This window comes from Cyanistes caeruleus, unplaced genomic scaffold (assembly GCF_971803275.1).
Source record: "Cyanistes caeruleus unplaced genomic scaffold, bCyaCae1.hap1.1 HAP1_SCAFFOLD_99, whole genome shotgun sequence".
In the NCBI taxonomy this organism is placed as follows: domain Eukaryota; kingdom Metazoa; phylum Chordata; class Aves; order Passeriformes; family Paridae; genus Cyanistes; species Cyanistes caeruleus.
In genome coordinates, this window is record NW_028255901.1 from 98,604 (window position 1) to 126,090 (window position 27,487).

Here is a 27,487-nt window from a genome sequence, read left to right on the forward strand (position 1 = left end):
CAGGGAGATCCTGGGGGGCCCGGGGGGTCACCCCAAATCCCAGGGACCCCAAATGCTGAGGGACCCCCCGAACTGCCCTCACCGCTGGATCTGCTGCAGGCAGGGGGGCACCAGCACTCGGCCCCCACCCTCCACCATCACAGGGGGGCTGTGGAAGAAATCTGGGGGTGCACGGACAGGTCGGGTGGGACCCCCAAAGTCCTGGGGGAGAGGACATGGGGGGACTCCCTTGGATTCCCATTGTGAGGGAATGAGGGAGGACCCAGGAAGAGTTTTGGGAGGCTGGGTGGGTCATGGGGGGACCCCCAGGAGTCTTGTAGGGGGTGGGGATGGCAAGGAACAGGGTGATCCCCAGGATGGGGTTGGGTGGGAACCGGATTTGAGCTCCCATGGCAATAGGATGGGAAAATCTGCCCTTGGAATTCCATGGGAATAGAATGGCAGTGTGATCCATCTGGGGAATTCCCATGGGAATGGGACAGCAGTGGGATCCATCCATGGAGATCTCACGGGAATGGGATGTCTGAGATCCATCCATGGAATTTCCGTGGGAATTCCCAGGTTCCCAAATTTTGCCCTCCCAAATCCCACATTTGCATTCCCATATTCCCATGGGAATTTTGCCCTCCCAACCTTTACTCTCCAGCGCCTCCCGCCCATATCTGACCTATTTCCGGAGACATTCCCTGCAGCTGTGAGCCAGGGAATTCGTTAATCCCTCAGCCTGGATCTCAGGGATCCCCATGGCGGTGCCACAGTTGCCATCGCAGCCCCACAGATCCCCCAGCCCTGGCTCCCCCTGCTCAGCCCCGCTCTGGCTGTGCCGCTGCTGCAGCATCTGCAGCTCCCCGCTGGCCCCGTGCCGGTGCCGCTCCTTGTGCCGGCCCTGGCTATCCCAAGATCCCAGCCCTGGCTATCCCAAGATCCCAGCCCTGGCTATCCCAAGATCCCAGCCCTGCCTATCCCAATATCCCAGCCCTGGCTATCCCAATATCCCAGCCCTGGCTATCCCAATATCCCAGCCCTGGCTATCCCAATATCCCAGCCCTGGCTATCCCAAGATCCCAGCCCTGGCTATCCCAAGATCCCGGCTCGGCTCCGCCCGGCCCCGCTCGCTGCGGCGGCGCTGGAAGGGGATCCCAGCCAGGGACCCCATGGACATGGACTGCGGGAAGCCCGGGCCGGGCTCCGACAGCGCCGCGTGCAGGGAACGCAGGGAGAGGAGAACTGGGGGGACATTTGGAGATTTGGGATCGGGGGGGTCACGGCTGAAGGAAAGGGGGAACGGGGAGAGCCGGGAAGGGCATTTGGGGATGCCAGGAGTGACAAGAGGGGAGGCTAGGGCTGGCTAGATGTGGCATGGCTGGAGTTCAGGGCGTTCCTGTACCCAGGAAAGGGAGCTCCAAGGGTCCCCGCTGTCCCCATTGCCAGGACAGGGCAGGGAAAGCCGGGATGGCTGGGAATAGGGGTCCCGGGTGTCCTGAGTGCTGAGGAAACGAGGGGCTGGCTGCTGGGAGAGGCAGGAATAGGGGTCCGGGGGCTAAATGGGTGAAGGAGAAGGGGGCTCTGGGGGCTGCGGGAGGCGGGATGGCCGGGAAAGGGGTGCAGGCGTTCCTGGTGCCGGATAAGGGGGTGCAGGGTGGGACCCACGGCCGGGAATGGGGGTTCGCTGGGATGGCGGCGGCCAGGAATGGGGGTTTAGGGGCCCCTTGGAGCTCCGGAATGGGCGATCAAAGAGTCCCGGTGCCGGGGGTCCCCCTCACCTCTCGCCGCCCCCCAGGAGCGCCCCCGGCCCCAGCGCTGGAGCCATCGCGCTGCTCCGCTGCGGTCCCGCCCACAGCTCCGGCCCCGCCCCCAGAGCCGCCCCCGGCCCCGCCATTGGCGCCGCTCTTTGCTGCCCGCCAGTGGCAGCCCGAGGCTGCAGTGACGTCACCGGTCGCCGGGCAGATCCCGGCGGCGCAGGGCGGCCAAGGCGGAAGCGAAAGTGCCCGAGGGAGCGCGGGGGGAGGGGACGGGGCAATTCCAGGGAATTCCCCTGGATCCCCTCCCGGGATCCCCCGGGACCCTCCTCGGCCGCGCACTGCGGGACCCCCGGGACAAACTGGGCTGAACTCCCGGGCCCTGCGCCCAAACTCTGCCTGCAACCCGCCGGCTTCGGCCCAAAGCGGGGGAAGCCCCGGCATCCGCGGATCCCATTTTTCCTGCGGCTGCGGCTCCCCAGCCCCGGCGGAGCAGGAGCGGGCGCTGGGAGCCCGAGCCCCGATTCCCAATCTCCTTCTCTCTCTCTCTGCTGCTCTCTCCCTCTCCTTTGGGTGATCAGAAATGCCAGAGCGGCTGGAGAGCCCCGTGCCCAGCTCGGCTTTCCCTGGAAAGGGAGGCCTGGGGGTGCGGTGCCCCGGGATGGCCGGGAATGGGGCTCCGGGGGTCCCCGGGCTGACGGAACCGGGGGATCCAGGGGCTGCCAGGAGAGGATCCCCGGGAAAGGGGGTGCAGGGCGCTGTTGGTGCAGGAGAAGGGGGTGCAGGGGGTCCCGGAGCTGGGGAAGGAGATGCGGGGGGGGTCTCAGGGCCCAGGAATGGGGATCCAAGGGGGTCTGGAAAAGGCTGAGCAGGAAATCCAGGAGTGCAGACCTAATTCACATCAGAGACACAGAAATCCCGGTGCAACAGGAAACCAAACACTAAGAACTCCACACCTTGGAAACAATGAACACTAAATCAATGGATTTCTATGGGTTCAGACTGAATAAAGTTTAGGAAACATCTAGTAAAACTCACATGTCATGGAATGATTTTCTCTGCACATGCAGACTATGTGTGATTGAAATGATTCTGTTCAGAATCAAGTCATGCCTTATTTCTCTGGAGACATTGTTGGAGAGTTTTTGCTTTTCACAGTTTCAGTGAAAGGATTACACCATTAGAAGAATTTTTCGTAATAATTCTACTTTTCTGTTGTCAGTTCTGCTTGGCCCAGGGGTGTGAGAATCAGTTTTTAGTCAGAGAAGAAAAAGAAAATACTTGATTTCTTTCTAATTTTTTTTATGTTTGTGCATGGCTCTTAGGGATGGCAAAATTATGGTATGGGTTTTACCATGTTCACCTTTAAGCTGCATTTTGAAAACTAGAAGACCTTGAAAGGAGGCCCTTTAAAATGTAAACAGTTAATATAAAATTGTTTAAAAAAAACAACAAAGAAACAGCAGATGGGGGAGGGAGCCCTCCATGTGAGTCATCCCATGGCTGCCCAGGAAGAGAAGCTTCATTCCAGGCAGCCAGCAGAGGAGCTTTAGAAATGCAAATTAACACCTCTGGGGCAAAGCCTGGACAATGTACCAGGGTGTTCCTGCCTGGGGGAGGAATTGGGCTGAATTCCTCTGCCCCTCACCCCAAGCTCTGCCTGGGGGCACAGATGGAATTTGCACAGCTAAAGGCAGAGCCCATGGTGAGGATATCTGACTGCAGCAGAAATTGGTTAAGCTAAAAAGGAAAACTGCAAATGGACAATGTTGTGAAAATTTCACTATAAAAAATGGGGGAGAATCATCCCACTCCCCACCTCAACTTGTGCTCTCACTTTCTATGTTATCTAGGGTGAATTAGAGCACTGGGGTTTATTTGGTACCCCAAGTTAAGGGAAATCAGTTGGGAATCCAAGTATGTGCTGATTTAATTAGAGAAAAGCCAAAAATTGATGCAGCCCTGGCTGGAGGGAATACCCAAAAATGGGGAAAAGATGAACGGCCACCAGAACAAATCCTGCAACACCATGGGCCAGCCCCGGGGAACCCTAAAAAATTCATATCTGGAGCCAGAGAACTAATTTATCATTTCCATGGTATAATTAGATTACATGATGTCCTCAAAATAATCCCCAACCAGACAGCTCTAGTTCCTGACTTTCTTCCCAATCAATCCACCCAGATGAGGAACACATTTCACCATGGGATGGGGTCAGATTATCTTTTAGCAGGAAAAGGAGGCAGAGTTTGTGCAAAGTTAAATGACTCAAACTGCTGTTGGCAAATAGATCACAAAGGAAAAGTGGAGAAACAGATGACAAAGGATATAAGAAAAGAGCTCATGTACCGGTCCAAACGTGGAAAGGATGGGCATGGGCAACATTTCTGTGGTTCCCTGGCAGACCATGGGTTAAACAAATGCACTTTCTCCTCTTACGTTCTACAGCAACTCTCATCTTTTCACCATGCACACACCTTGCTGAGTGCAGCTCATTCAGCAGCTGAGCAAGGGGATGCAGGGGGCAGCCAGGCCTCCTGAGCCACAAACGGCTACAAAAGGACAGAGAATGAGGGCACCGAGAGCAACCCCAAAATCAAAGAACACCCAGGAAAGAAAAAAACAGTCAGTGAGTGAATCTGCTTACAGATAGGGCCAGGGACTTGCACATAAGGAAGCAATGGGAAAAAGCCTCAGTTTCAGAAAATGTTACTAATTGACAAGGACCGCTGCTCTGACAAAGTCCCGCTAAATTCCTGAACTTCCAGAAGAACAAAGACTTAACAGAGCCATCAATATCGGATGTTATACAAAAGTGGTGGGTACATATTAACCGGGACATGCAGGAGGCAGATGGGGAAGTCTGAACCTTCCAAGCACCTCCGCCAGTGGGGAAAGGGACAGGGACACGCGGCCGGGAAAATCAGGACAAAAACGAGGCCGCGTCCTCCAGCAGCTGGAGAGCGCACGGCAAATGCCCCACGGCCTCTCCCTTTGGGCAGCAATAAAGTCACTCTCACACCGCTCCTCTGGCTCCTTTGGCCACACAAACCTCTGGCGCCGGGAATTTTCCCGCCCAGCCCCGGGCACAGCGCAGCCACCTCCGGGCTACCGACACGAAGCGGGACGAGCCAGCGCTGCTCCGGCACCGGCTCCTGCCGAGGCCCCAGCGGGAAGGAGACCGCGGGCAGCCGCTCCCGCGGCGCCCTCAGCCCAGGGCCAACACGGGCCGGCCACGGCACAAGCCACCCGCCACAGCCCCCCGCCGCCCCCTCCCGGGCCCGCAGCGAGCCCCGAGCCCCCGCAGAACCGAGCGCGGCTCCCACCTGCGATGGCTGGGGCCGCCTCCGAGCTCCGCCGCCGCCTCACCGGGCTCCGGCCGCTGCCGCCGCTGCCGGGCCCGCACAGACGCTCCGGCAATGGCGGCTCTCCTGCCCCACGGCCGCCCTGGGGGCGCCAGCGGGGCCGGGCTTGTCCTCGCTCTGCCCAATCAGCACGCGCCAGAGCCACGAGTGACGGCAGCAGCAGCCAATCGCAGCCAGCGGCGGGCTCTGCACACGGCACAGCCCCGCCCCGCGCTCTCAGGGCCCGCCCCGGGCTGTGTGAGGGGAAGGGCGGAGATGAGGAACAGGCTTGGAACGGGCCCGGCCCGAGCCGCCATTGAGCTCCCAACACAAACAAAGTTCTCCGCAGCTCTCGGCCCGCTTTTCCCTGCCCTGGGTATTCGGTGGCTCCGGCTCAGCGGGAAGCCCTGGAGCCTCACTTCTCCCACCTCTAATTAGGTGCCTCAGTGCATCGCTCGGATTTCTCCCAAAAAGGAGAAAACTGCCCCAAATCCCTGTGGATGAGTGGGGGAGGAGAGAGATTTCTGGCAGAAAATTCCAAAAACTCAGTGAAGGATCATGAGAAGTAAATTAATAGCCCTAAAACCAGCTTCCCGGCACCCCTCCCTCCTCCCAGCTGTGCCTCCTACCCCGGCAGTGCAGGTGCGGTGAGTTAAAGGGCCAGGAGACCTTCTGCTCCCATTAACAAGCCTTTATTAGAGAGAACTGGGCCTAGAGGTGGGAGCTCGGGGTGCACGCTGCCGCTGCTCCTTGTGGTCGATGTCGAGGATCACACAGGCCTGTCGTCATCCACTGTCAGCAGGACTGGAGCCTCTATCTTCGCCAGGATCACCCAGAGACTCTGTTTTAGGCTCAAAGGTCTAGGGGTGTCTTCCCTCTCAAGTCCTGCCCAGGTCATGGCAACCAGCTTGCCGGACTGAGATTGGCGCACCCAGTCTCCCCAGGTCCCCGCTGCCTCCACAGTGGGGTCCTCCAGATGTTCCCTGAGCGTGGCTCGTTGTCCAGGGCTGTCTTTGCTCCCAGGTGGTAATATGATTTTAATATGCACCCATGTGCAAGTCTTTATGGGAAATGGGGAAGTTCATCCTGGGCAGCAGCGGCTAAATTGCCTGACGGGTTGGAAGAGAATAAGGGGTGGGGATACAAATGCAAGGATAAAACAAGTACGAACTTGTTAACAGTGAACCCTTTTGGGACTAACAACACCAAAACCCCTTATCCAGGGACCTAAACTGGGATTGAAACAGGAACATATAATTTGAACATTGGGATTTTTATTTATAACAATATCCCCCCTCTTTTAATTTGACCAGGCATCAGCCTGCGTCAACTTGTTGTTTCAGGCTCCTGGTAGTGAAACTTCTTTAGTCTTTGGTATTGGTCATATACCCTTTTTGCTTCTTTCAGCTCTGAACTTTCTAACATTAGGATCTTAGTTTTTCCCTTCTCTTGGGTTATTTCTAACGAGTTGTAGATCGTGCTGCTAGACTGTATTACTGAGGTAATCATTCTGATCATAGATGGGATGACACAGGAAAGAAATAACAGTCCTGCTAGTCCCGCTATACCAATGAATGCCACCTTTTCTCACCAGCCCTTAAAGGACCAGAAACTATCCCACCAATCAGTATTCAGGATTGGCATCCATTCTTGGTTCCCTACATAGGAGATTTTTCTGATCTCTTTAGAAATGTTCCAGATTACTTCAATTTTATCATCTATTTCTAGGCAGCATTCAGAGGTGTTGAACTTCCCACAGATTCCCCCCTCATCAGCGAGAAGGTAATCTACTGCCAGTCGGAGTTGGTACACCACTGTTCGGGTCGGGGAGAGTTGGTCACTTATATGATCAAGGCTGGGGCTGTTTTGTTTGATGTTATTTCAATTACAGCTTGGAGCCTGATTATTCTGTTTAACATGTATATTGGGGTCCTATATCCCCAGGACCCATCCTGGGCCCAGGTCGCTGGCCCATAAGTTCTTATTATTTCCTCCAGGGTCCAGACTGTTCCTTTCCAATTCTGGGTCCCTCCTGTGCTTATTACACTCCTCTTCTTCCTTTTTAGGGGCCTCTTTAGGTTGTCATATAGTGGTACTCCAAGCTCTGAGCCAGCCTCTTTTGGGAGCAGGAAGAAAGCTGGCTTTATCACCCCAATCGTGCAGCTACCTGACCAGTCTCCTGGTAGATGTGTATAAGCTGCATCCCCGCAGATCCAAAAGAAATCATCTGGGGCTTCCCAAAAACCCTCCCTGTCTTCATAGGGGTACTCCCAATGCTTTGATAGGCTTCTAATTCCCCAGAAGGGATTGATCCCTTTTTCTGCACATTCGTAAAGGTTATATCCTTTGTGATGAATGCACCCTTTTTCCCTCTTCTCTAAGGACCAATATCAGTTGGGCTCCTGGGGGAACCCATTTAGTTCCTAGATTCTTCGTTATATCTTTTGCATGCCATCCGCCCCACCAGGGTTCTATATCTTTTTCCAGTTTGTAGAATACAGTCTTCCCCAATTACCTTAGCCTTTAACTCCCATTTTTCCCTTCTCCTCTACCCTGGTGTTCTTTGGCCTTCCCCAGTTCATTTTATGCTTAAAATTTCTCGAGGTTTCAAGCTAATTCCCTCCCAGGGCCAAATATCAGACATTTTAGTACTCCCACATACCCAACAATCAGTTATATTTAATTCCTTGCTGATCTTTTCAGCTGAATCAATGAACAAGTTCTTCCCACTCAAATTTTCCTATTCTTCATTTCCCACGCTCATGTCCACTCTTTTCTCCTTTACCACATCAGGTTCACCTTTTACTGGTTCGTTCATTTCAAAGCACAGCCAAGTATCCCTCATGGGACAGTCTCCCAAAAGACATTCTCTAAAAGTGGCCGTATTTCTGGTAATCCAATATGTTTTTCCGTTTTCTTGGCATTCTTCTAATTGTGATTTGTTGTGACAAGAAGGACTCAAATTTGTGTGGACCCTTACCAGGGACCCTAGATTTTCCCCATCATACAAGGGATAATAACATTTCATGCAAGAGTCTGTCCCCATGGCATTGGTGAGGTGCATTGCTATCACCAGACCTACCATGAGCCTTGTGATGATCCTTTTAGGCTCCCTCCAGTCCGTGACTCCCAAAAGTCCAGCAGGAACCATGTTTGATCTCCCCTGGTCTTGCCTCTTGGGGTTTTCCTCACACTCTTTTGGGGGTCTGAGTCCAAGGCTTACAGCTTTATTATTTTTTTTGTCCTTCTCCTTTTTACTGTTGTCGGTTTTGGTCTTGGGAAAAGCTGCCCAGGGAGGAATATAGTCTTGGCTAGGAAATTGGAGCCTTATTCAGGGGGGGAGGGGTTCTTTTACTTTTTCAAATAATAATAATAATAATAATAAAAATAATAATAATAATAATAGTTACAAGTTAAGCACAACTGGAAAACACCTTAACATTAGTTCACAGACTTTAAAGAAACACTTAACCACAAATGTAGCAGCCAAGAGAACACTTAACAACAACTGTTGTAATTCCAGTTCCTGATTGGGGACTTTAGTCTCTGGGTTTCCTTCTTTAGGTTATTTTCAAGTCCTTGGCGTTGGGGACAACAGTCCAGTTAGAGGGATCTTTTTCGGAGTTTACTTCCCCATCTGGTGGTGCCACTGGTCCTTTAACTCGAGTCACGTGTGTCCACCCTTTTTCCCGGGTTCTCACAGCCGTATGTGTGGTGAGTTGAAATTGGTAGGGTCCTTCAAACTTTGGAGTGAGAGGAGAGTTAGCCCAAGATTTTACCAATACCCAATCCCCAGGGTTAATATGGTGTGTGTCTACCTCTAAGGGAGGAGTCTGGGGGAGATACCCTTTTTTCCTGAGGTTTTCTAAAGTTTTAACAACAGTTTCCAAATACCTCCTTGAGGTTTCTTCCCCTTCCGTATACTGGGCAGTGCTGTAAGGAGTAATTAAAAAGGGGAGTCCAAATAACATTTCATAAGGGGATACCCCTAAATCTGCTCGAGGTCGGGTTCTTATCTGTAATAAAGCCAAAGGGAAACATTTTATCCAATCTAATTTAGTCTCCAGAGTCAGCTTGGTTAAGGTGGTTTTTATGGTCTTATTCATCCATTCTACCCAACTGGAGCTCTGGGGATGCCATGGGGTGTGTAACCTCCACTTTATCCCCAGGGCTTCAGTGGTTTCCTGGAGGACATGGGCAGTGAAATGGGGGCCGAGTCTATGTTATTGATTAACCCATACCTGGGGACAATATGTTCCAAAAGTATTTTGACTACTACTCTCGCTCTTTCATTCCAAGTGGGAAAAGCCTCTGGCCAATGGGTCAGGTGATCTACAATCACTAGCAGGTGTTTGTATCCCTGTGCTAGAGGCATTTCTGTGAAATCAATTTACACATTTTGGAAGGGTCTCTCCGCTAGTTCCCTCCCCCCTGGTACGGGTTTCGTCATCACTCGTTGGTTTACCCTTTGACACGTTACACAGCCCTGAGTGATGGCCTTTGCTATATCATAAACCCCTATGCAGACGTTCTCCCTCAAGGAGTGGTCACATAGACCCTGCGTCCCCCAATGTGTCAATTTGTGTATTTCATCCAATACCCTGCTGTTGCAGTCTGCAGCTCCAGGATCTCGTCCAGAGAAGCAGCAGGATTCTGGGGACCAGCATCAAACACCAACCGAGACGGGCTCCCAGTTCACGAAACCATTTATTCAGCATGGGAACAAAGTCAGGTCCAGAACAGAGAGCCCTGAACAGAGGCACAGCAGGGGTTTTTGAGGGACAGAACCCCCGAGGGTTTCCACCTTTGAGGGTGGAGTTCAGGGTCAGGGACCAGTAGAAGCACAGCAAGGGAGAACCCCGCAGGGACTCAAACCCAATCAGAACTCCTGGGCCGCCCTTCTCAAGGGGTTTGGGGTGGGACAATGTAACTCTTTGTCTCCCCTGAGGCCGCTGCCACATCTGCTCCTTTTTTATTTTTTTTTTTTATTTTTTTTTTATTATAATTAGGAGTTTAAAATGTTTCCAAACATATACCTTAAAATCTCCCCTCCTCCACAGAGCACCCGCTTTGCTTTGTGGGACAACAAAATCTCAATAACAAAACACATTAAGCAAACAGAAAAAACAAAATTGAAAACAAACATTTAAATCTCGGACCATGCCGGGCAAATGAAACGGTGATGGTACTTAATGCAAACATAATGGTTTTTTAGTTCAGTCTCTTCCAGTTTAGGATTCTCTTTGAGGAAGGGTGCAGCTCTTAGATCTCCTCTCACGAGGGGCAGAGTTCTTCCATCTCCAGTTTCGGCTCTGGTTCCCATGTGGGCATCGCCCCTTTAGATGATCTCGGTGAAACACTGGCTCTGGGAGCTCAGGTTCCAGTTTCGATTTCCCCAGAGGAGGTGTTGCCCAGGATGGAAAAGGCAGAGCCCCCAGGGGTGGAGCACCGAACAAAGGGGTGGGAGCGAAGCAGGAGTTACTGGGGGAAGGGAAGGTTCGGGGCTGGAAAAGAAGGAGCAAGGCGGGAAACAAGGGATCCCAGACCGCGTGGCCAGAGCCATCTTGGGATGGGGGGGGAGGCCGGGATGGACTTTCCTGGACTGGGAACGGGGAATATGGAAAGACAGGGGGTGAAGGAGGACACAAAACGGCGGGCAGATGGCAGCAGACCTGCATCACTCTGGATGTTCTCCGTCCCTTGCCTGCCTTCAGAACAGGGATGGGATGGCAGAAAGACACCGGGGTGACGGGGAGACAGCAGCAGCCCCGAGCCATCTTGGCTTTTTTCACCCTTTGTCCTGCCCTTAGGAACAGAGGAAAGGGGAAGGTACAGGGAGGTATACACCAAAAAAAAAAAAGAAGGAACTTCACAGAAGACAAAAACAGTCCACCAGAAGAGCCATACCATCCAAAATCATCCATAATGTTAATATAATCGTCCATAATATGTCTCGTTGGGTGATGTAAGGTGTCCCAGCGTCTGGTCTCGGCTCCCACACCTCCGTAACCCCTTTTCGTCCCCATGCCCAAGGCACTCCCAACCCAGCTTTCCAGCCAGGTACTCTTGAGTCCTCATTTCTTAGGCGGGGTCTCGCTGGCTCTCAAGCCATCAGCCGGTGACTTAGGAGGTGTCCATGGAGCCGGGTCCTGCTGTTCTCTTGCTTCGCTGGATGCCACGCAATCTCTCACCATATGTTGCAGTCAGCAACCTCAGGATCTCGTCCAGGGAAGCAGCAGGATTCTGGGGACCAGCATCAAACACCAACCGAGACGGGCTCCCGGTTCAGAAAACCATTTATTCAGCATGGGAACAAAGTCAGGTCCAGAACAGAGAGCCCCGAACAGAGGCACAGCAGGGGTTTTTGAGGGACAGAACTCTCAAGGGTCCCCACCTTTGAGGGTGGAGTTCAGGGTCAGGGACCAGTAGAAGCACAGCAAGGGAGAACCCCCCAGGGACTCAAACCCAATCAGAACTCCTGGGCCGCCCTTCTCAAGGGGTTTGGGGTGGGACAATGTAACTCTTTGTCTCCCTGAGGCTGCTACCACACCACAATAATATTTTTTCCCCTGATCTATCATGCTGAGCACCATGCAAGGCTGTAGAGAGGTCAAGACAACCTCTGTTTTTAAAACTCTGCCCTGCAGCTATTCCTTACGGTGCTGTCAGCAGGGAAGACATTTTGTCTTCTAAAACCTTACTTCTGATAGTTTTTCCCATCTGAAAACTATCTGGGCCAGGGGCAGCACCCAGGGACCTGCCCTGCCTGGGGGAACTTATACCTGGATCTTATAACTAAGTATCAGAAACAAGGGCACACACTCTGTATTCCAGACTCCAACATTTTATTCTTAATTTTCCATGTTTTAAGTAGTACTACGTCTTCATCTACTTCAGCTTCTACCTCTTCTTCCTAATATTCCTATTCTTATTCTTTATAATTTTTTGGTTTCTGGAGGGTCTTATGCAGGTTTTGGGGGGGGGGGGGGGGGGCAGGGTTTGGGGTTTTTTTCTTTTCTACTACTACTTCCTAAAAACAACTTTCTTTTCTTTTGTTAGAATTGTGTGTGTTGCAGTCCAGCAGGCCGCCGTCGTGTCCTGGGAGCAACACCTCCTGTCTGTGTCCATTCCTCATGGCCAAAGTGCCCCAGGATCAGCATGGAGTCCTTTCCAGAGGAGAGGAAATGGCCTTGGAGTCCAGCAGGGAGGAGCTGGAGCCAGTGTCCCTGCAAAGGGCCAAGAGCCGTGTGGCTGTGGCCCTTGGGGACCCGGTGCAGGGGTGCTGCAGGCGGTGCCAGGCTGCCGCTGGGAGCCGATGACTTTCCAGGTGCCTTCCCGGCCGGACGATGGGCCGGGATGCGGCGCTGAGCCCCGGCAGTGAGGGTCCCCCTTTGGGTACCGCTTTGGGCTGCCGTGTGCCCTCGGGGAGCTGCCCCGGGGGTGCCGCAGAGCGGCCAGGGCCGACTCGGCCCGCAGGGCCAGCGCAGGCCGGGGCAGCCCGTGCGGCTCCCTCGGGGCGCCGGGCAGGCCGCGGGGCAGCCGCCATCTGCAGCCCGGCGCTGCTGGCAGCAGGCGCTGATCCTGTGGCTGTGCCGCCAGGCAGGGGCAGCGGAACAGCCCCCGCAGTGCCTGCAGCGCCTGCAGCGCCCGCAGTGCCTGCCTCAAGAGCGAGCGGCCTTTCCTGTGGGGAAGCGGCTGCCCAGGAGCAGAGACATCTTCCACCGTGGCTTGGGCTTCCGGAGGGCCAGGCCCGGCACAGAGTTGCTCTTGCGGGCACAGCTCGGGCTCCTGGCACTCCACCCAAGCTTCTCGAGGGACAGGCAGCAGGATTCCCTCTTGGGCTAAATCTGCCAGTCTCTGCTGCCTGGCCTCTTCTCCTTCCTCGTGCAGCTCCAGGACGCTCACCTCATCCCAGTCATCGTCCTCCCGCTGCCAGGCCTTGAGCTGGCTGCACAGGATGTCGCAGTATTCCCTGCTGTCCTGAGCCAGCTCTCCATCACTGTCATCATCCCAGCTGGACCTGGAGGATTTTCTCTTTGCTTTGCCTCCAGTCACCTCCTGGCCATCCTGGCACAGCTCTTGCTTGCGGCAAGCTTCCCAGTCCAAGAGTGCCCGGCGGCTCGTGCCTTCTCCTGGGGACAGCCGCTGCTCAGGAGATTCTTCCCAATCTGAGAATTCCTGACAGTGATCGCTGTCCGCCTGCCACGGCTCCTGCTCCCTGCACTCGCCCCACTCGGAGACAGCTGGGGAGGGCTCTTGCTCCCTGCCCTCATCCCAGTCCCGCAAATGCCAGTAGCTCCCCCATACTTGGACCAGCTCTTGCTCAAGGCCTTCATCCCACTCAGAGAGCTCCTGGCAGCTCTGGGCTTCTCCTGGGGACAGCTGTGGCTCAGTGCAGGCTTCCCCTGGAGTCCCTTGCTGGAACTTGTTCATTTCTCCTCGGCAGAGCTCTGGCTCTGGCTCTTCCTCAGCGCAGGACTCCACGGCTCCTCTCCTCCCTCTGCTTGCCCTCTCAGCCTCCTCCTGCTGCTCCCTCAAGGCCTGGGCTCTCTGTGAGCCGGGCCAGGGCCTGGGGGGCTGGGACTTGGCCTTCGCCTTCTCCTCCTCCGTGCCTGCAGTCCTCTGGTGCACACAGGTACCTGGACACAGCCACTGTCCTGGGACTGACCCAGGCCCCACAAGCCCTTTATATACCCCCCAGCCGGGGCGGGGCTCTGCCATGTCACAATGGACTTTGGGCACCGCAAGGTCCCGCATCACCACGGGCCCTGACACACCGTGCTTGTGTCACAAAGGGCACCCCAGCACCCCGTGCCTGTGTCACAAAGGCCACCCCGGCACCCCGTGCCTGTGTCACAAAGGCCACCCCGGCACCCCTTCAACAGCCCAAGGCACCAGGAGCGGCCTGGAGCAGCCCAGGCCTTGGGGGATTGCAGCCCCTTCTTCTGAGCCGCTCCTTCAAATGATCAGGAGTGGCTGGGGCCAAGTGAAGGTGCAAAAGGAGACCGTGTGTGTCTTCCTTTGAAAGACAGGGGCCTGCTAAGGGAGGCAGGAGGCTCCTTTGCAATGGAAAATGTAAACCCCCTCGCTCCCAATTATTATCCCTTTGAAAGGCACTCTCTGGCAAAGATAGGAGGACAGGAAGAACAGTTTGTGCTGCTTTTGCATGAATTGCTATTTGGTGAGCAGGGAAGAAGCCCCCCATGGAAATGATTTTACTGAGAGGAGCTGCTAAGCGAGAGCTGCCCCTGTGCCAAGCAAAATCCAAGAGCTGGCTAGCTGTGGGAACTGACTACCTATTAAAGCATTTAAAAAGCTGGATCCACCTCGGTGAGATTGACATTTTGCAGACAGGCAAGCCAGGGAAATCTCTCTCTTGCTTCCACCTTTGAGGAGGTACCCGGCTGCCGGTCGGGCCGGGCCCCGCTGCACTGCGGCCCTTGCAGTCGTGCTGACAGTGGCCACAACAATCCTTAAAGCTTCAGGGTCCCCTGACACCCGGGCAACCGAGGAGGAAATTAAAGGAGCGGGTGCGCTGGAGTCCCCAAAACCAACTGGAATAGGAAAATCAAGTAGGGATGAGGCCCATAAAGCCTGCGCAGCACAGGAGCAAAGTGCAAAGACCAGGCCTAGGGGCAGACACAACAATATCTAGGGGAGGTGTGAGGGCGCAGTCTGAGGGCATGGGTCCAGACACAGACTGGGGTTAGAAAGATGCAAAATACTGCGACGAATTGCAACCAATACGGGGAGAGATACAGGAAGATTCTAGAAACATAACTTTCAGTGGGGTGACTTGATGAACGTATGAATTGCCATCAAGCCTTTGGCAAGCGCTTCCCAAGGCTTGAACTCAAAGCCTGCTGCTTCAGGGCTGAAGTCTTTCTGGCCCTGTGTCCCAGAAGGGCTGAATCGCACAGGCTCGGCCTGGCGGGGCCGGGCTGGCCCCAGCAGTGACCGGGTGGGGACGGGAGGCTGCGGGACCCCGGCTGAGGCTGGGCCGGACCACGGCTGCTCACACCTTGCCGAGCCTAAGCTGTGCCCCGCTGCCGGCCCCCGCTGAGCTGGAGTCCGCTGGGCTCCGGGAGGAGCTCCGGGTGGGTCCAGGCCCCCTCGGCCATGGCCTGACGCTGCCTGCCGCGGCCCTTCACACCTGGGCTAGCTCTGCTCACTGGCCGCTGGCGGCGCCAGGAGTGGGGAACGGTCTGGGAGCTGTTTTCCCCAGACCGAGCCTTCAGAGCCTCTCCGCCACTCAAGGCTCTGCGGGTCTTGGCGTCGTGGGCTTCAGTGAGGAGATGGAGGAGACCCAGAGTCCAAGCAGCTTTCCAGGAACAGGATTTACTGAGGGAAAGGAGCGGTGACAGGACGAGGGCTGGAAAGACACAAAGGGACCCAAGGACTCTGAGCCCTGAGCACTCCTGTGCTCTCCAATTTAAAGAGGGGAGGGTACAAACCAAGGACCAATGGGAATACAGTATGGGAGGAGTCGGGAGGAGGGTTCACAATACTAGGAGCAAATAGCGGTAACATTTGGGAGGGGTGGCAGTCGCAAAGCCAATGGGGCTTCGAGTAGGGGATGAAAGGCAGGGAACTTGCTGGAACAAAGGGTTGGGTTTACATTGAATGACAGGGACCAGGGGCAGGCTAAAGGTTATGGACAAGGAAGGTTCAGGAAAAAGGGGAGGGGTTTACAAAAACTGACAGGAGGGCAAAACCATTACACAATCATAGGGGGATAACAACAGGAACAAACCATTCACTTAATAATCAGAACAAAATAAACAGACTGCAACAAGCACTGACTGAGCCAACTCGTCCAACCCATCCAACTTCAAGCTATCCAGATTTTGAAAACTGGAAGTCAGGAGAAAAGAGAGGGACAAAGATCCACAATCAGCCTTGGATCCAGCGCCATCGTAGCTGCTGTGAGCTCCAGGGCCGTGGCACATGTCAGTGTCACACCCGTGTCACAGCCTCACCTGCTCTGCTCCCTCTCCCAGCTGGGGTTTTTGGGGTGCCAGGGGCTTGGCAGCCACTTTGGGGCTGGAGCAGAGGCTGCAGTGGCTGGGCTGGGGCAGTGACCGCCCCACACAGGCAGAACTTGCTCTGCCCCCAAACACACCCTGGAGATGTCTGGGGCCATTCATCATTTCTCTGCTCTCCAGCGCTGAGGCAACGCACTCTGGCTACAGCTCTGAGCTCGTGCCCATGGCAACCAGCCCTGGCAATGGGGCTCCATGGAGCTGCTCTCAGGAACACCCCAAGAGCTGGGGAGTGCCCCAAAAGCGCCTCAGAAATGTGAGATGCCCCAAAGTCTCTTCAGGAATGTTGAATATCCAAAACCTCATTCAATAATGGGCTCCCCCTCCCTTCATCATCCCCAAACTTTGGCTGTCTCATTGCAGACCCCACCCCACATCCCCAATCCCAACCCCAACCCATCCCATCCCTGCTGGACATCAAGACCCCCTTCCCAAGACCAATTTCCCTCATTTCACACCTCCCAAACTCTATCCCACCTATCCTGCCCCACCCAATGCCATTCTCAACTCACCTGATTTGCATCCCACTTCACCTCGTCCCCTTCCAACCCCATTCCACCTGATGCCTTCAGAAGGCTGACCTAGAACAGAGGCTGCACAGAGTTAAGAATAAAGTTTATTAAAAGGCCTTAGAGGATACACCTTGGGCAGTACAAGAACCTGGACAGGGCTACACCCAAGATGGACCAGAAATGGTCACAAAAATGGACAAGTGATCATGAGGTCTCACATTTTCAGAAGTTTAGGTCCATCTGCATATTTGGATTCACTGTCCAATTACAGCTTCAGATGAGGAAGTCCTATCCTTGTTTTCTCTCTTCAGTCCACCCTTGTTCATGCTTTTGGGCATGGAACTTGTAACAATTGTCCTTGGTATCAAGCTAGAAAAGGAATTGTTTTGTCTACCTTCTCTCTGAAGAGAGCTCCCTAGCACTTAATAGGAAGTTCAAAACTACAAACCTAGGCAGTGCAGAATACGAAAAATATGAAAGCTAAAACTTAAGGCAACACACCCTGAGGGACTGTGGAATCCAGTCATTTTGGGTGGGATTGAGTAGATTTCAATGGCACTGAGTGATTTTGAGGTGACAGATAGAACTCGCTCATCTCCTTGAGTGGCAAGAGATGGAGACAAATAAACCAAATACCCCCAAAACCCTCCCCATTACCTCCCTGAATACCAGATTCCCTTCAAGCACTAGTAAAAGAGATGTTTTAGATGCCTTTGATGAATCTGTAGACTTTTACCCCAATTTTGTCTGTTTTAAAGGGATGAAGATGAATCAAAAGAAAATTAGGGCCAAATCAAAATGACCACCAGCCCAGTGTCTTCCCAACACAGATCACTGGGAACGTGGGTCATCAGGGCTCTGCCCAACGTGGGTCCTCTGATGGGGGATGGAGCTGGAGCAGCGCATGGACACCTTTCTGCACTTGGGGCACTCACAGGGCTTCCCTTACCGGTGCCTCCGTTGGTGCTGGGTCAAGTTAGAGCTCTGGGTGAAGCTCTTCCCACACTGGGGACACTCGTAGGGCCTCTCCCCAGTGTGGATACGCCGGTGCCTGATGAGGTTGGAGTTGTCCTTGAAGCCCTTCCTGCAGTCAGGGCAGTGGAAGGGCCTCTCATCTGTGTGAATCAGCTGGTGCTGGAGGAGATGGGAGCTGGTCTGAAACCTCTTCCCACACTCGGAGCACTCGTAGGGCCTCTCCCCAGTGTGGATCATCTGGTGGATGGTCAGTTGGGACCTCCGGCTGTAGGTCATCCCACATTCCCCACACTCATAGGGACGTTCCCCAGTGTGGGTTCTCTGGTGGCAGATCAGGCTGGAGCTCTGTCTGAAGCTCTTTCCACATTCCCCACACTCGTAGGGCCTCTCCCCAGTGTGGATGCGCCGGTGGGTGATGAGGTTGGAGTTGTGCTTGAAGCCCTCCCCACAGTCAGGGCAGCGGAAGGGCCTCTCATCCGTGTGAATCCGCTGGTGCTGGAGGAGACTGGAGCTGGTCTGAAACCTCTTCCCACACTCAGGACACTCGTAGGGCCTCTCCCCACTGTGGATGCGCTGGTGGATGATGAGGTGGGAGTGGCAGTAGAAGCCCTTCCCACATTCTCCACACTCGTAGGGCCATTCCCCAGTGTGGATCATCTGGTGGCGGATCAGGCTGTTGCTCTGTCTGAAGCTCTTCCCACACTCCAAGCACTTGTAGGGCTTCTCCCCATCCTGAAGCTGCTCATGGACCACCAGCTCAGAGCCCTGGCTGGATCTCCGGCCGCCTTCCCGGCACAGGGTGGGTCTTTCCTCCTCAGAGCACCCTGGGATGGGTTTGGAGCCCCTCCTCCTGTGGGATCTCCATGGCTTTTCTTCCATGTTGAATTCCTGCGCTGTGGAGCCACTCAAAACAGCCTCTTCCATGAGGTTCTGCTGTGGGGATTTGTCCTCCCTGGTCTCCATCCTCAGCTCCTGGTCTGGGGGAGGAAGGACAAGGAGAGGATGGGATTTGTCTCCGTGCCAGAGGGAAGGGGAAGGAGATCCCCCCAGTGCGTCCCCGGCAGGACGGCGTCGGCAGCGGGGTTGTCCTGCAGCCGGGGGCCAGGCTGGGCTGGGAGATGGAGCAGGAGAGAGGGGGAAAGGGGCACTGACTTCCTCCTCACCTGCCTGGGTGTCCTGGTGCATCTTCCTCGTAGCCTCCTTCTCCATCTGGCCAAGGTTTGGGAATGGGAAATCCTGGTTTGGGGAAATACAAGGGATGAGGACATTGAGTTTGAAGGTCCCTCTGTCCAAGCTCGTCTCTAGAAGTCACCGGACATCTGGGGTCCGTAAAACCTCCAAAAAACACCAAGATTCAGCCCTGAAAATGCCTCCCAGGATTTCCCCAACTCTAGTCTCTCCTGTTTGGGGTTCAAGGGTTCCCGCCTGTCCCAGCTGCTGGGAGTCAAGCTTGTACTGGGGACAACCTGTCTGCTCGGTCCCTACCATCCCCAGGCTGCTGGGAGTGCCAGGAATCCGAAAAGTTCCCCGTTTCCATTTCCCCACTTAGGGATGGTGAGACCCCCCAATGTCCCCCCAGGTAGGATTTTTCGCTCAGCTTTGCAGTTCCACATTCTCCAAACATCCCCCCCCGCAAAATAAACCCAACCCAGGGACCCCCCCAGGATATCCGGGCAAAGCTCCCACTCCCCCATCACCTGTGGGATGGTGGGTGATGATCCCACAGGAGGGGGCTATGAATTCAAGGAGTGCTCAACCTTGTGGTTCCTTCTCCTTTCCCTGATCCTCCTTTGTCCCTCCTCTTCCTCCCTCTCCTCCCCTTCCATCCTTCCTCCTCCTCTTCCTCCCTAACCCCACCTCCTTCTCCTACTTCCATCCCTTCTCTCTCTCCTTCTTCCTCCCTCCTCTTCCATCCCTCCTCCTCCTCCCCCAGGAGCAGTGACACCCTCGGTGCCCCGTTCCCAAACCCCTCACAGCCCACGGCAGGAGCGGGGATGGAGCCGGGACAGGTCGGGATGGGCAGCGCGGGGCTCTCCGCTGCTCCCACCCGCTGGGGACGGGGGGAACCCGGCCCGGGGAAAAGGAGAGGGAAACTGGGAAAATTGGGGGCTGCAGATCCAACCTGGGGCTGGCTGGGGACCCTGGCTGGGGACTGCCAGCCCTTGGGGCTCCTCTGGGGAGATGTGGGAGGGGGGAACACAGAGAGGGCTGGGGGATCCCAGGAGTGGCAGCACTGGCAGGGACTGGTTTGTACTGGGGTAACTGGAACCTTACTGGGATAACTGGGAATGATTGGGAATGAGCACAAGCATGCTGAGGGCAGCTGGGATATACTGTGAGTGACAGTGACCATACTGGGAACAGCTGGAACCACACTGGGAGAAACGGGGAGTGAGTGGGACCGTGCTGAGATGGACTGGGACTATTCCAGGGACAACTGGGATCATACCAGGAGGAACTGGGAAGAATTGCAACTATTCTGGGATCATACTCAACTGGGATCATACTGGTAGGAACTGGGAAGAATTACAACTATTCTGGGATCACACTCAACTGGGATCATACTGGGATCACAGTGGGAGCAGCTGGGCCCATGCTGGGGGGGACTGGGATCCCACTGAGGGTGACTGGAATCATACTGGGATTGACTGGGAGTGGCTGGGAACAACTGGAATCATGCTGAGAGCAACTGGGAGGAGCTGGGAATGACTGGGAGCGCGCTGGGGCTGACTGGGATATACTGGGAGAGACAGGGAGTCCCAGGGATCCCACTGGAGGCTACTGGGGTCACACTGGCACTGCCAGGGAGCAACTGGGGGCCACTGGCCTCATACTGGGAGTGACTGGGATCAGACTGGGATGACTGGGATCAGACTGGGAGTGACTGGGATTAGATTGTGACTGGGATGATACTGGGAGTGTGAAAGAAACTGGAAAATTGGGGAAAAAATGGAAAAAAGCCCAGGATAAATTCAAGGAAAATGGAAGGGAAAATTCGGGGAAAAACCAAAAATATCAGGGTGAAATCCAAAAGAATCAGGGAAAAATCAGGAACAAATTTGGGAAAAATGGGAAAATCTGACAAAAAATTGGGGAAAACCAGGAAAAGTTTTGGGGAAAAAAAGAGAAAACTCAAGGGAAAAAATGTGAAAAAATTGGGGAAAAATCAGGAAAAGACAGTGGAAAAAATCTGGGAAAAATCAGGAAAAATCAGAAAAAATGGGGAAAAAATCAGAAAAAATAGGAAAAGAAGGAAAAGTAATGAAAAACCAGGGAAAATTGGAAAGAATATTTGGGAAATCAGGAAAAAACCTGGGAAATAACTTGGAAAAATTGGGGAAAATCCAGAAAAGAAAGAGGAATAAAATCTGAAAAGTAATAGGAAAAAAACCAGGAATAATCAGGTAAAAACAAGGGAAATTTGAGAAGAAATTGGGAAAAAGCTAGAAACTATTTGGGAAAGGAAGAGAGAAGAATCAGGAAAAAATGGGAAATACATGAAAAAATTGTGAAAAATTGTGAGAAATCAGGGAAAATATCAGGAAAAGAAAACCAAAAAGACCCTGGGAAAAATCAGGAAAAATCAGGAAAAAATTGGGAAAATATTGGAAAAATGAAGGAAAAACCAGAAATATTTGAGAAAAAATTGCAAAAAAATCTGGAAAATAATTCGGAAATAATCAGAGAAAAAATGTGGAAAAAAAAAGAGAATCAGTGTAAAATCAGGGAAACAAACAGGAAAAGGATAAAAAAAATCTGGGAAAATCAGAAAAAAATAATGAAAAAAAATCAGGAAAGAACTGGGGAAAACCAGAAAGATTAGAGAAAGGAAAAGGGAAAAATCAGGGAAAAAAAATGGGATTAAAACAGGAAAAAGCACAAAAATCAAGGAAAAGTTTAAGAAAAAAATGGGAAAAAAAAGAAAAAAAACCCAGAAAAATAAAAAAATAATGAAAAAAACCCCTGGGGGAAAATCAGGAAAAAAAATGGGAAAAACAAGGGAAAAAATTGGGAAAAAATGGGAGAAACCAGAAAAATTATGGAAATATTAGAGAAAAAGTTGGGGAAAGACAAAAAATTTTGGGAAGAGGGAAAAATTAGGAAAAACAAAAAAATCAGGAAAAAAATGGCGAAAAAACTGGGAAAAATTCAGGGAAAAATGAGGGAAAAATAAGAAAAAAAAAAAAAAGGGAGAAAAAGATTGGGGAAAATCAGGAAAATTCCAGGATGAAATCCCCCTATCCCATTTTTCCATGAAATTTTGGGAATTGCCTACCTGGGAGGTTGTAGAAGAATTTCCGGACCTGGGAATCCGGGGAGTGGGGAAAGGTGGAATTGCAGATGAGCTGGTCCAGATTTTTGGGAAGGTTGATGGCCTGGTCCTATTCCAGCTTCCAGAATGTTCTGATGAATCCCACTCCTCCTTCCAGCTGGAAATCATGGGGAAATCATGGAAAAATCATGGGAAAGCTGTGATTCAAATTCATGGAGTTTTGCCCCCAAAGCACCCTTTTTTCCCACGAAAATATTAATTTTTTTGAATAATTAAATGGAAAAGATTAGGGGGAAATAGGGAAAATTAGGATGGAAATGGAGGAAAAATGGGGGAAATTGGAGCCAACGTGGGAAAATAATAGGGAAAAAATGGGATAAAATTAGGGAAAAATGGGATAGAAATGAAGGAAAAATTGGGAAAAATGGGAGAAAGGAATGGAAGAAGATGGGGATAAAATGATGGAAAAATGAGATAAAACCAGGATAAAAATGGAGAAAAAAAATGAGGGAAACTGGGAGAAAAATGAAGGGAAAATGGGAATAAAAATGGTAAAAATGAAGCGAAAGTGGGAGAAAAATGGAAGAAAATGGGGAAAACAGGAGAGAACATGGGGAAAAAACTGAGGGAAAATGGAGCAAAAAGAGGGTAAAATGGAGAAATGGGGAAAAAATAGATTAAAAATGGAAAAAAAAAAAAGGGAAAAATTAGGACAACGTGGAGAAAAAATGGAGTAAAAATGCAGGAAAAAATAGAAAAAAAATCAGAAAAAATAAGAAAAAAATGAGGAAAAATGAGTTAAAAAGGGGGGAAATGGAGGAAAAAAGGAGAAAAATGGGTGAAAACTAGGGAAAAATAAAAAATAGGATAATAATGGGGAAAAAAATATATGAAAACGGGATAAAATGAGGAAAAATGGAAAAAAGTGGGACAAAAACAGGATAAAAACGGGAAAAATTTGGGATAAATGGGATACAAATGTGGGAAAATGGGGATAACATTTGGGAAAAATGGAAACAAGTTTTACCCTAATAGGGAATGACTGGGAGTGATTTGGCTCTTCCTGCTGCCGAGGAAACTGGAGGCACACGGGGTGAGCAACTGGGCAATGCTGGGAGCAGCCACTGCCGGCACCGGGAGCCCCGAACCCCTTTCCCGGCCATGCCGGACCCGCATCCCCCCGGCCCCTTTGCCGGGGCTCTGCCGCCACCGCCACCGGGACCCCCCAAAAACACCTCCCGGGGACCCCCGGGGTGCCCCCGAGGGGCATCTGCGGCTCGGCTCTGGAGCCCTGCCATCCCCAAACATCCCCCCCAAAAACCCCAAAGCCAGGGAGCCCCGGGGTATTTGGGGCGAGCTCCCCCTCCCCGGGCACCTGCGGGATGGGGGGCGATGGTCCCGAAGGAGCTGCAGATGCAGAGAGCGGGGAGCGCAGGTGGAGCCTCCTCTGCCTGCTCCAGCTCTTCCTCCTCCTGCTCCTCCTCTTCCTCCTGCTCTGTCCCTCCTCTTCCTCCCCCTCTGTCCCTCCTCTGTCCCTGGGCGCAGTTCGGAGCCCTCGGGTGAGCGGGGCCGGGCCGGGACACGATGGGAAAGGGCTGGGTCCCCCCCAAACCGAGCTGGGGGCAGCGGAGCTTTGGGGGAACAATGGGAACGGGGCGGGACAGGGGAACAGGGGGAGGTGGGAGCACTGAGGGTCCCCCAGTTCACCCCAGGAGCCCCAAGCCCCGTCCCAGCTCCCCCAGTTCCCCCCGCAGCCCCGGCTGAGGGGGGCTCAGCCCAGGAGCCGCCGTCGTTCGGGGCTCCCCCGAGTGCAGGAACGGGAGAGTTCCCGGCTCGGGGAGGCCCCAGCACAGGAGGGGATCTTGTCCCTCTTCCAGGGCCCTTCAGGGTCTTCAGGCCCCTCTCAAGAGGAGTTTTTCTCTTTTTCAGGTTTTTTGGGGGGGATCCCACCACTACAGGGGTGTTTTTTCCTCCCCATTTTAGGGTGTTTGTGCGGCCGCAGCCCCACAAGCCCCTTTTGAGGGGGGATCGTGACAGCTTTAAGTGACATTTTTAGGGGTGTCCCCACCCCAAGCCCCTGTAGGGGATGTTTTGTCCCCCAGGATGAATTTTGGGGGTTCTCTCTACCATGGCCGCTTTAAGGACCCCCGGTATTGTCGGGTCCCACTGTAACTCCTCTTAAAAGGGCAACACCGCTCCCGTTGGTTCCGGCAGTGGAGCCCGGGAGGGGTTGGGGGTCCCGGGAGGGGTTTGGGGTACCTGGGTGATGCCGATGGAGATGATGGGGTCCCCATGCTGGGTATAAACCTTTGTGAGCGTTTCCTGGGGGGTTTTCGGAAGTTCTGGGTGGTTTTGGGGCCATGGTGGTTTACAGGGGTCCTGATGAGGGAATTTGGGCGATCCCGGGAGTGGAATTTGGGATCTCAAGGTTGTTTTGGGGAACCTGCTGGTGATGGAGATGGGGACCCCATGGTCCCATGGAAGGTATGAACCTTCTCAATGTCTGTATGGGGTTTTGCGGTTTTGGGGAGTTTTTGGAGCATCCAGGGATGTGTTTGGGATCCCGGGGAGGTTGGGGTGTCCCGGGGGGTTTGGGGGTTCTCGGCAGGTTTGGGGGGACCTGGGCAATGCGGGTGGCAGTGCTGGGGACCCCATGCCAGGTTTGAACCTTCTCACTGCCCACGGGCAGCGTCAGCGTGTTCAGGGAGATCCTGGAGGGCCCGGGGGGTCACCCCAAATCTCAGGGACCCCAAATGCTGAGGGACCCCCCGAACTGCCCTCACCGCTGGATCTGCTGCAGGCAGGGGGGCACCAGCACTCGGCCCCCACCCTCCACCATCACAGGGGGGCTGTGGAAGAAATCTGGGGGTGCACGGACAGGTCGGGTGGGACCCCCAAAGTCCTGGGGGAGAGGACACGGGGGGACTCCCAGGAATTCTAGGTGTGAGAGGATAAGGGGGGACCCAGGATGAGTTTTGGGGGGCTGGGGAGGGCAGAGAACAGGGCGACCCTCAGGATGGGTTTGGGGGGGAACTGGATTGGAGCTCCCATGGCAGTGAAATGGGAAGATCTGCCCATGGAATTCCATGGGAATGACATGGCAGTGAGATCCATCTACAGAATTCCCATGGGAATGGGACAGCAGCGGGATCCATCCATGGAGATCTCACGGGAATGGGATGTCTGAGATCCATCCATGGAATTTCCGTGGGAATTCCCACATTCCCAAATTTTGCCCTCCCAAATCCCACATTCCCATTCCCATATTCCCATGGCAATTCTGCCCTCCCCATCTTTATACTCCAGCACCTCCCGCCCATGTCTGACATATTTCCGGAGACATTCCCTGCAGCTGTGAGCCAGGGAATTTGTTAATCCCTCAGCCTGGATCTCAGGGATCCCCATGGCGGTGCCACAGTTGCCATCGCAGCCCCACAGATCCCCCAGCCCCGGCTCCCCCCGCTCAGCCCCGCTCTGGCTGTGCCGCTGCTGCAGCATCTGCAGCTCCCCGCTGGCCCCGTGCCGGTGCCGCTCCTTGTGCCGGCCCTGGCTATCCCAATATCCCAGCTCTGGCTATCCCAATATCCCAGCCCTGGCTATCCCAATATCCCAGCTCTGGCTATCCCAATATCCCAGCCCTGGCTATCCCAACATCCCAGCCCTGGCTATCCCAATATACCAGCCCTGGCTATCCCAATATCCCAGCCCTGGCTATCCCAATATCCCAGCCCTGGCTATCCCAATATCCCAGCTCTGGCTATCCCAATATCCCAGCCCTGGCTATCCCAATATCCCAGCTCTGGCTATCCCAATATACCAGCCCTGGCTATCCCAAGATCCCAGCCCTGCCTATCCCAAGATCCCAGCCCTGGCTATCCCAAGATCCCAGCCCTGGCTATCCCAATATCCCAGCTCTGGCTATCCCAATATCCCAGCCCTGGCTATCCCAATATCCCAGCTCTGGCTATCCCAATATCCCAGCCCTGGCTATCCCAATATCCCAGCCCTGGCTATCCCAATATCCCAGCTCTGGCTATCCCAATATCCCAGCTCTGGCTATCCCAAGATCCCGGCTCGGCTCCGCCCGGCCCCGCTCGCTGCGGCGGCGCTGGAAGGGGATCCCAGCCAGGGACCCCATGGACATGGACTGCGGGAAGCCCGGGCCGGGCTCCGACAGCGCCGCGTGCAGGGAACGCAGGGAGAGGAGAACTGGGGGGACATTTGGAGATTTGGGATCGGGGGGGTCACGGCTGAAGGAAGGGGGGAACGGCGAGAGCTGGGAAGGGCATTTGGGGATGCCAGGAGTGACAAGAGGGGAGGCTAGGGATGGCTAGATGTGGCATGGCTGGAGTTCAGGGCGTTCCTGTACCCAGGAAAGGGAGCTCCAAGGGTCCCCGCTGTCCCCATTGCCAGGACAGGGCAGGGAAAGCCGGGATGGCTGGGAATAGGGGTCCCGGCTGTCCTGAGTGCTGAAGAAAGGAGGGGCTGGCTGCTGGGAGAGGCAGGAATAGGGGTCCGGGGGGTAAATGGGTCAAGGAGAAGGGGGCTCTGGGGGCTGCTGGAGGCGGGATGGCCGGGAAAGGGGTGCAGGCGTTCCTGGTGCCGGATAAGGGGGTGCAGGGTGGGACCCACGGCCGGGAATGGGGGTTCGGTGGAATGGCGGCGGCCAGGAATGGGGGTTTAGGGGCCCCTCGGCGCTCCGGAATGGGCGATCAAAGAGTCCCGGTGCCGGGGTCCCCCTCACCTCTCGCCGCCCCCCGGGAGCGCCCCCGGCCCCAGCGCTGGAGCCATCGCGCTGCTCCGCTGCGGCCCCGCCCACAGCCCCGGCCCCGCCCCCAGAGCCGCCTCCGGCCCCGCCATTGGCGCCGCTCTTTGCTGCCCGCCAGTGGCAGCCCGAGGCTGCAGTGACGTCACCGGTCGCCGGGCAGATCCCGGCGGCGCAGGGTGGCCAAGGCGGAAGCGAAAGTGCCCGAGGGAGCGCGGGGGGAGGGGACGGGGCAATTCCAGGGAATTCCCCTGGATCCCCTCCCGGGATCCCCCGGGACCCTCCTCGGCCGCGCACTGCGGGACCCCCGGGACAAACTGGGCTGAACTCCCGGGCCCTGCGCCCAAACTCTGCCTGGAACCCGCCGGCTTCGGCCCAAAGCGGGGGAAGCCCCGGCATCCGCGGATCCCATTTTTCCTGCGGCTGCGGCTCCCCAGCCCCGGTGGAGCAGGAGCGGGCGCTGGGAGCCCGAGCCCCGATTCCCAATCTCCTTCTCTCTCTCTCTGCTGCTCTCTCCCTCTCCTCTGGGTGATCAGAAATGCCAGAGCGGCTGGAGAGCCCCGTGCCCAGCTCGGCTTTCCCTGGAAAGGGAGGCCTGGGGGTGCGGTGCCCCGGGATGGCCGGGAATGGGGCTCCGGGGGTCCCCGGGCTGACGGAACCGGGGGATCCAGGGGCTGGCAGGGGAGGATCCCCGGGAAAGGGGGTGCAGGGCGCTGTTGGTGCAGGAGAAGGGGGTGCAGGGGGTCCCGGAGCTGGGGAAGGAGATGCGGGGGGGTCCCAGGGCCCAGGAATGGGGATCCAAGGGGGTCTGGAAAAGGCTGAGCAGGAAATCCAGGA

General features: G+C 54.5%; 3 protein-coding genes across 3 annotated transcripts in view; 2 read left to right on the forward strand and 1 right to left on the reverse strand.

Annotated features, from left to right (window-relative positions):
* The window catches only part of LOC147646404 (olfactory receptor 14I1-like), a 186,438-nt gene that overhangs the window by 64,153 nt on the left and 94,798 nt on the right, over nucleotides 1–27,487 (forward strand). The window lies entirely within an intron of this gene.
* The window catches only part of LOC147646405 (olfactory receptor 14I1-like), a 142,156-nt gene that overhangs the window by 64,148 nt on the left and 50,521 nt on the right, over nucleotides 1–27,487 (forward strand). The gene's annotated exons all lie outside the window — the stretch shown is intronic.
* Nucleotides 15,402–25,549, reverse strand: LOC111944351 (uncharacterized). The gene is made up of 4 exons (XM_086873482.1): nucleotides 23,261–25,549; nucleotides 21,889–22,042; nucleotides 18,776–18,848; nucleotides 15,402–18,589 (listed from the first exon to the last, which is right to left on the reverse strand). The coding sequence occupies exons 3-4, from the start codon at nucleotides 18,819–18,821 to the stop codon at nucleotides 17,583–17,585; spliced, it is 1,053 nt and encodes a 350-aa protein (XP_086729608.1). The 5' UTR covers nucleotides 18,822–18,848; nucleotides 21,889–22,042; nucleotides 23,261–25,549; the 3' UTR covers nucleotides 15,402–17,582.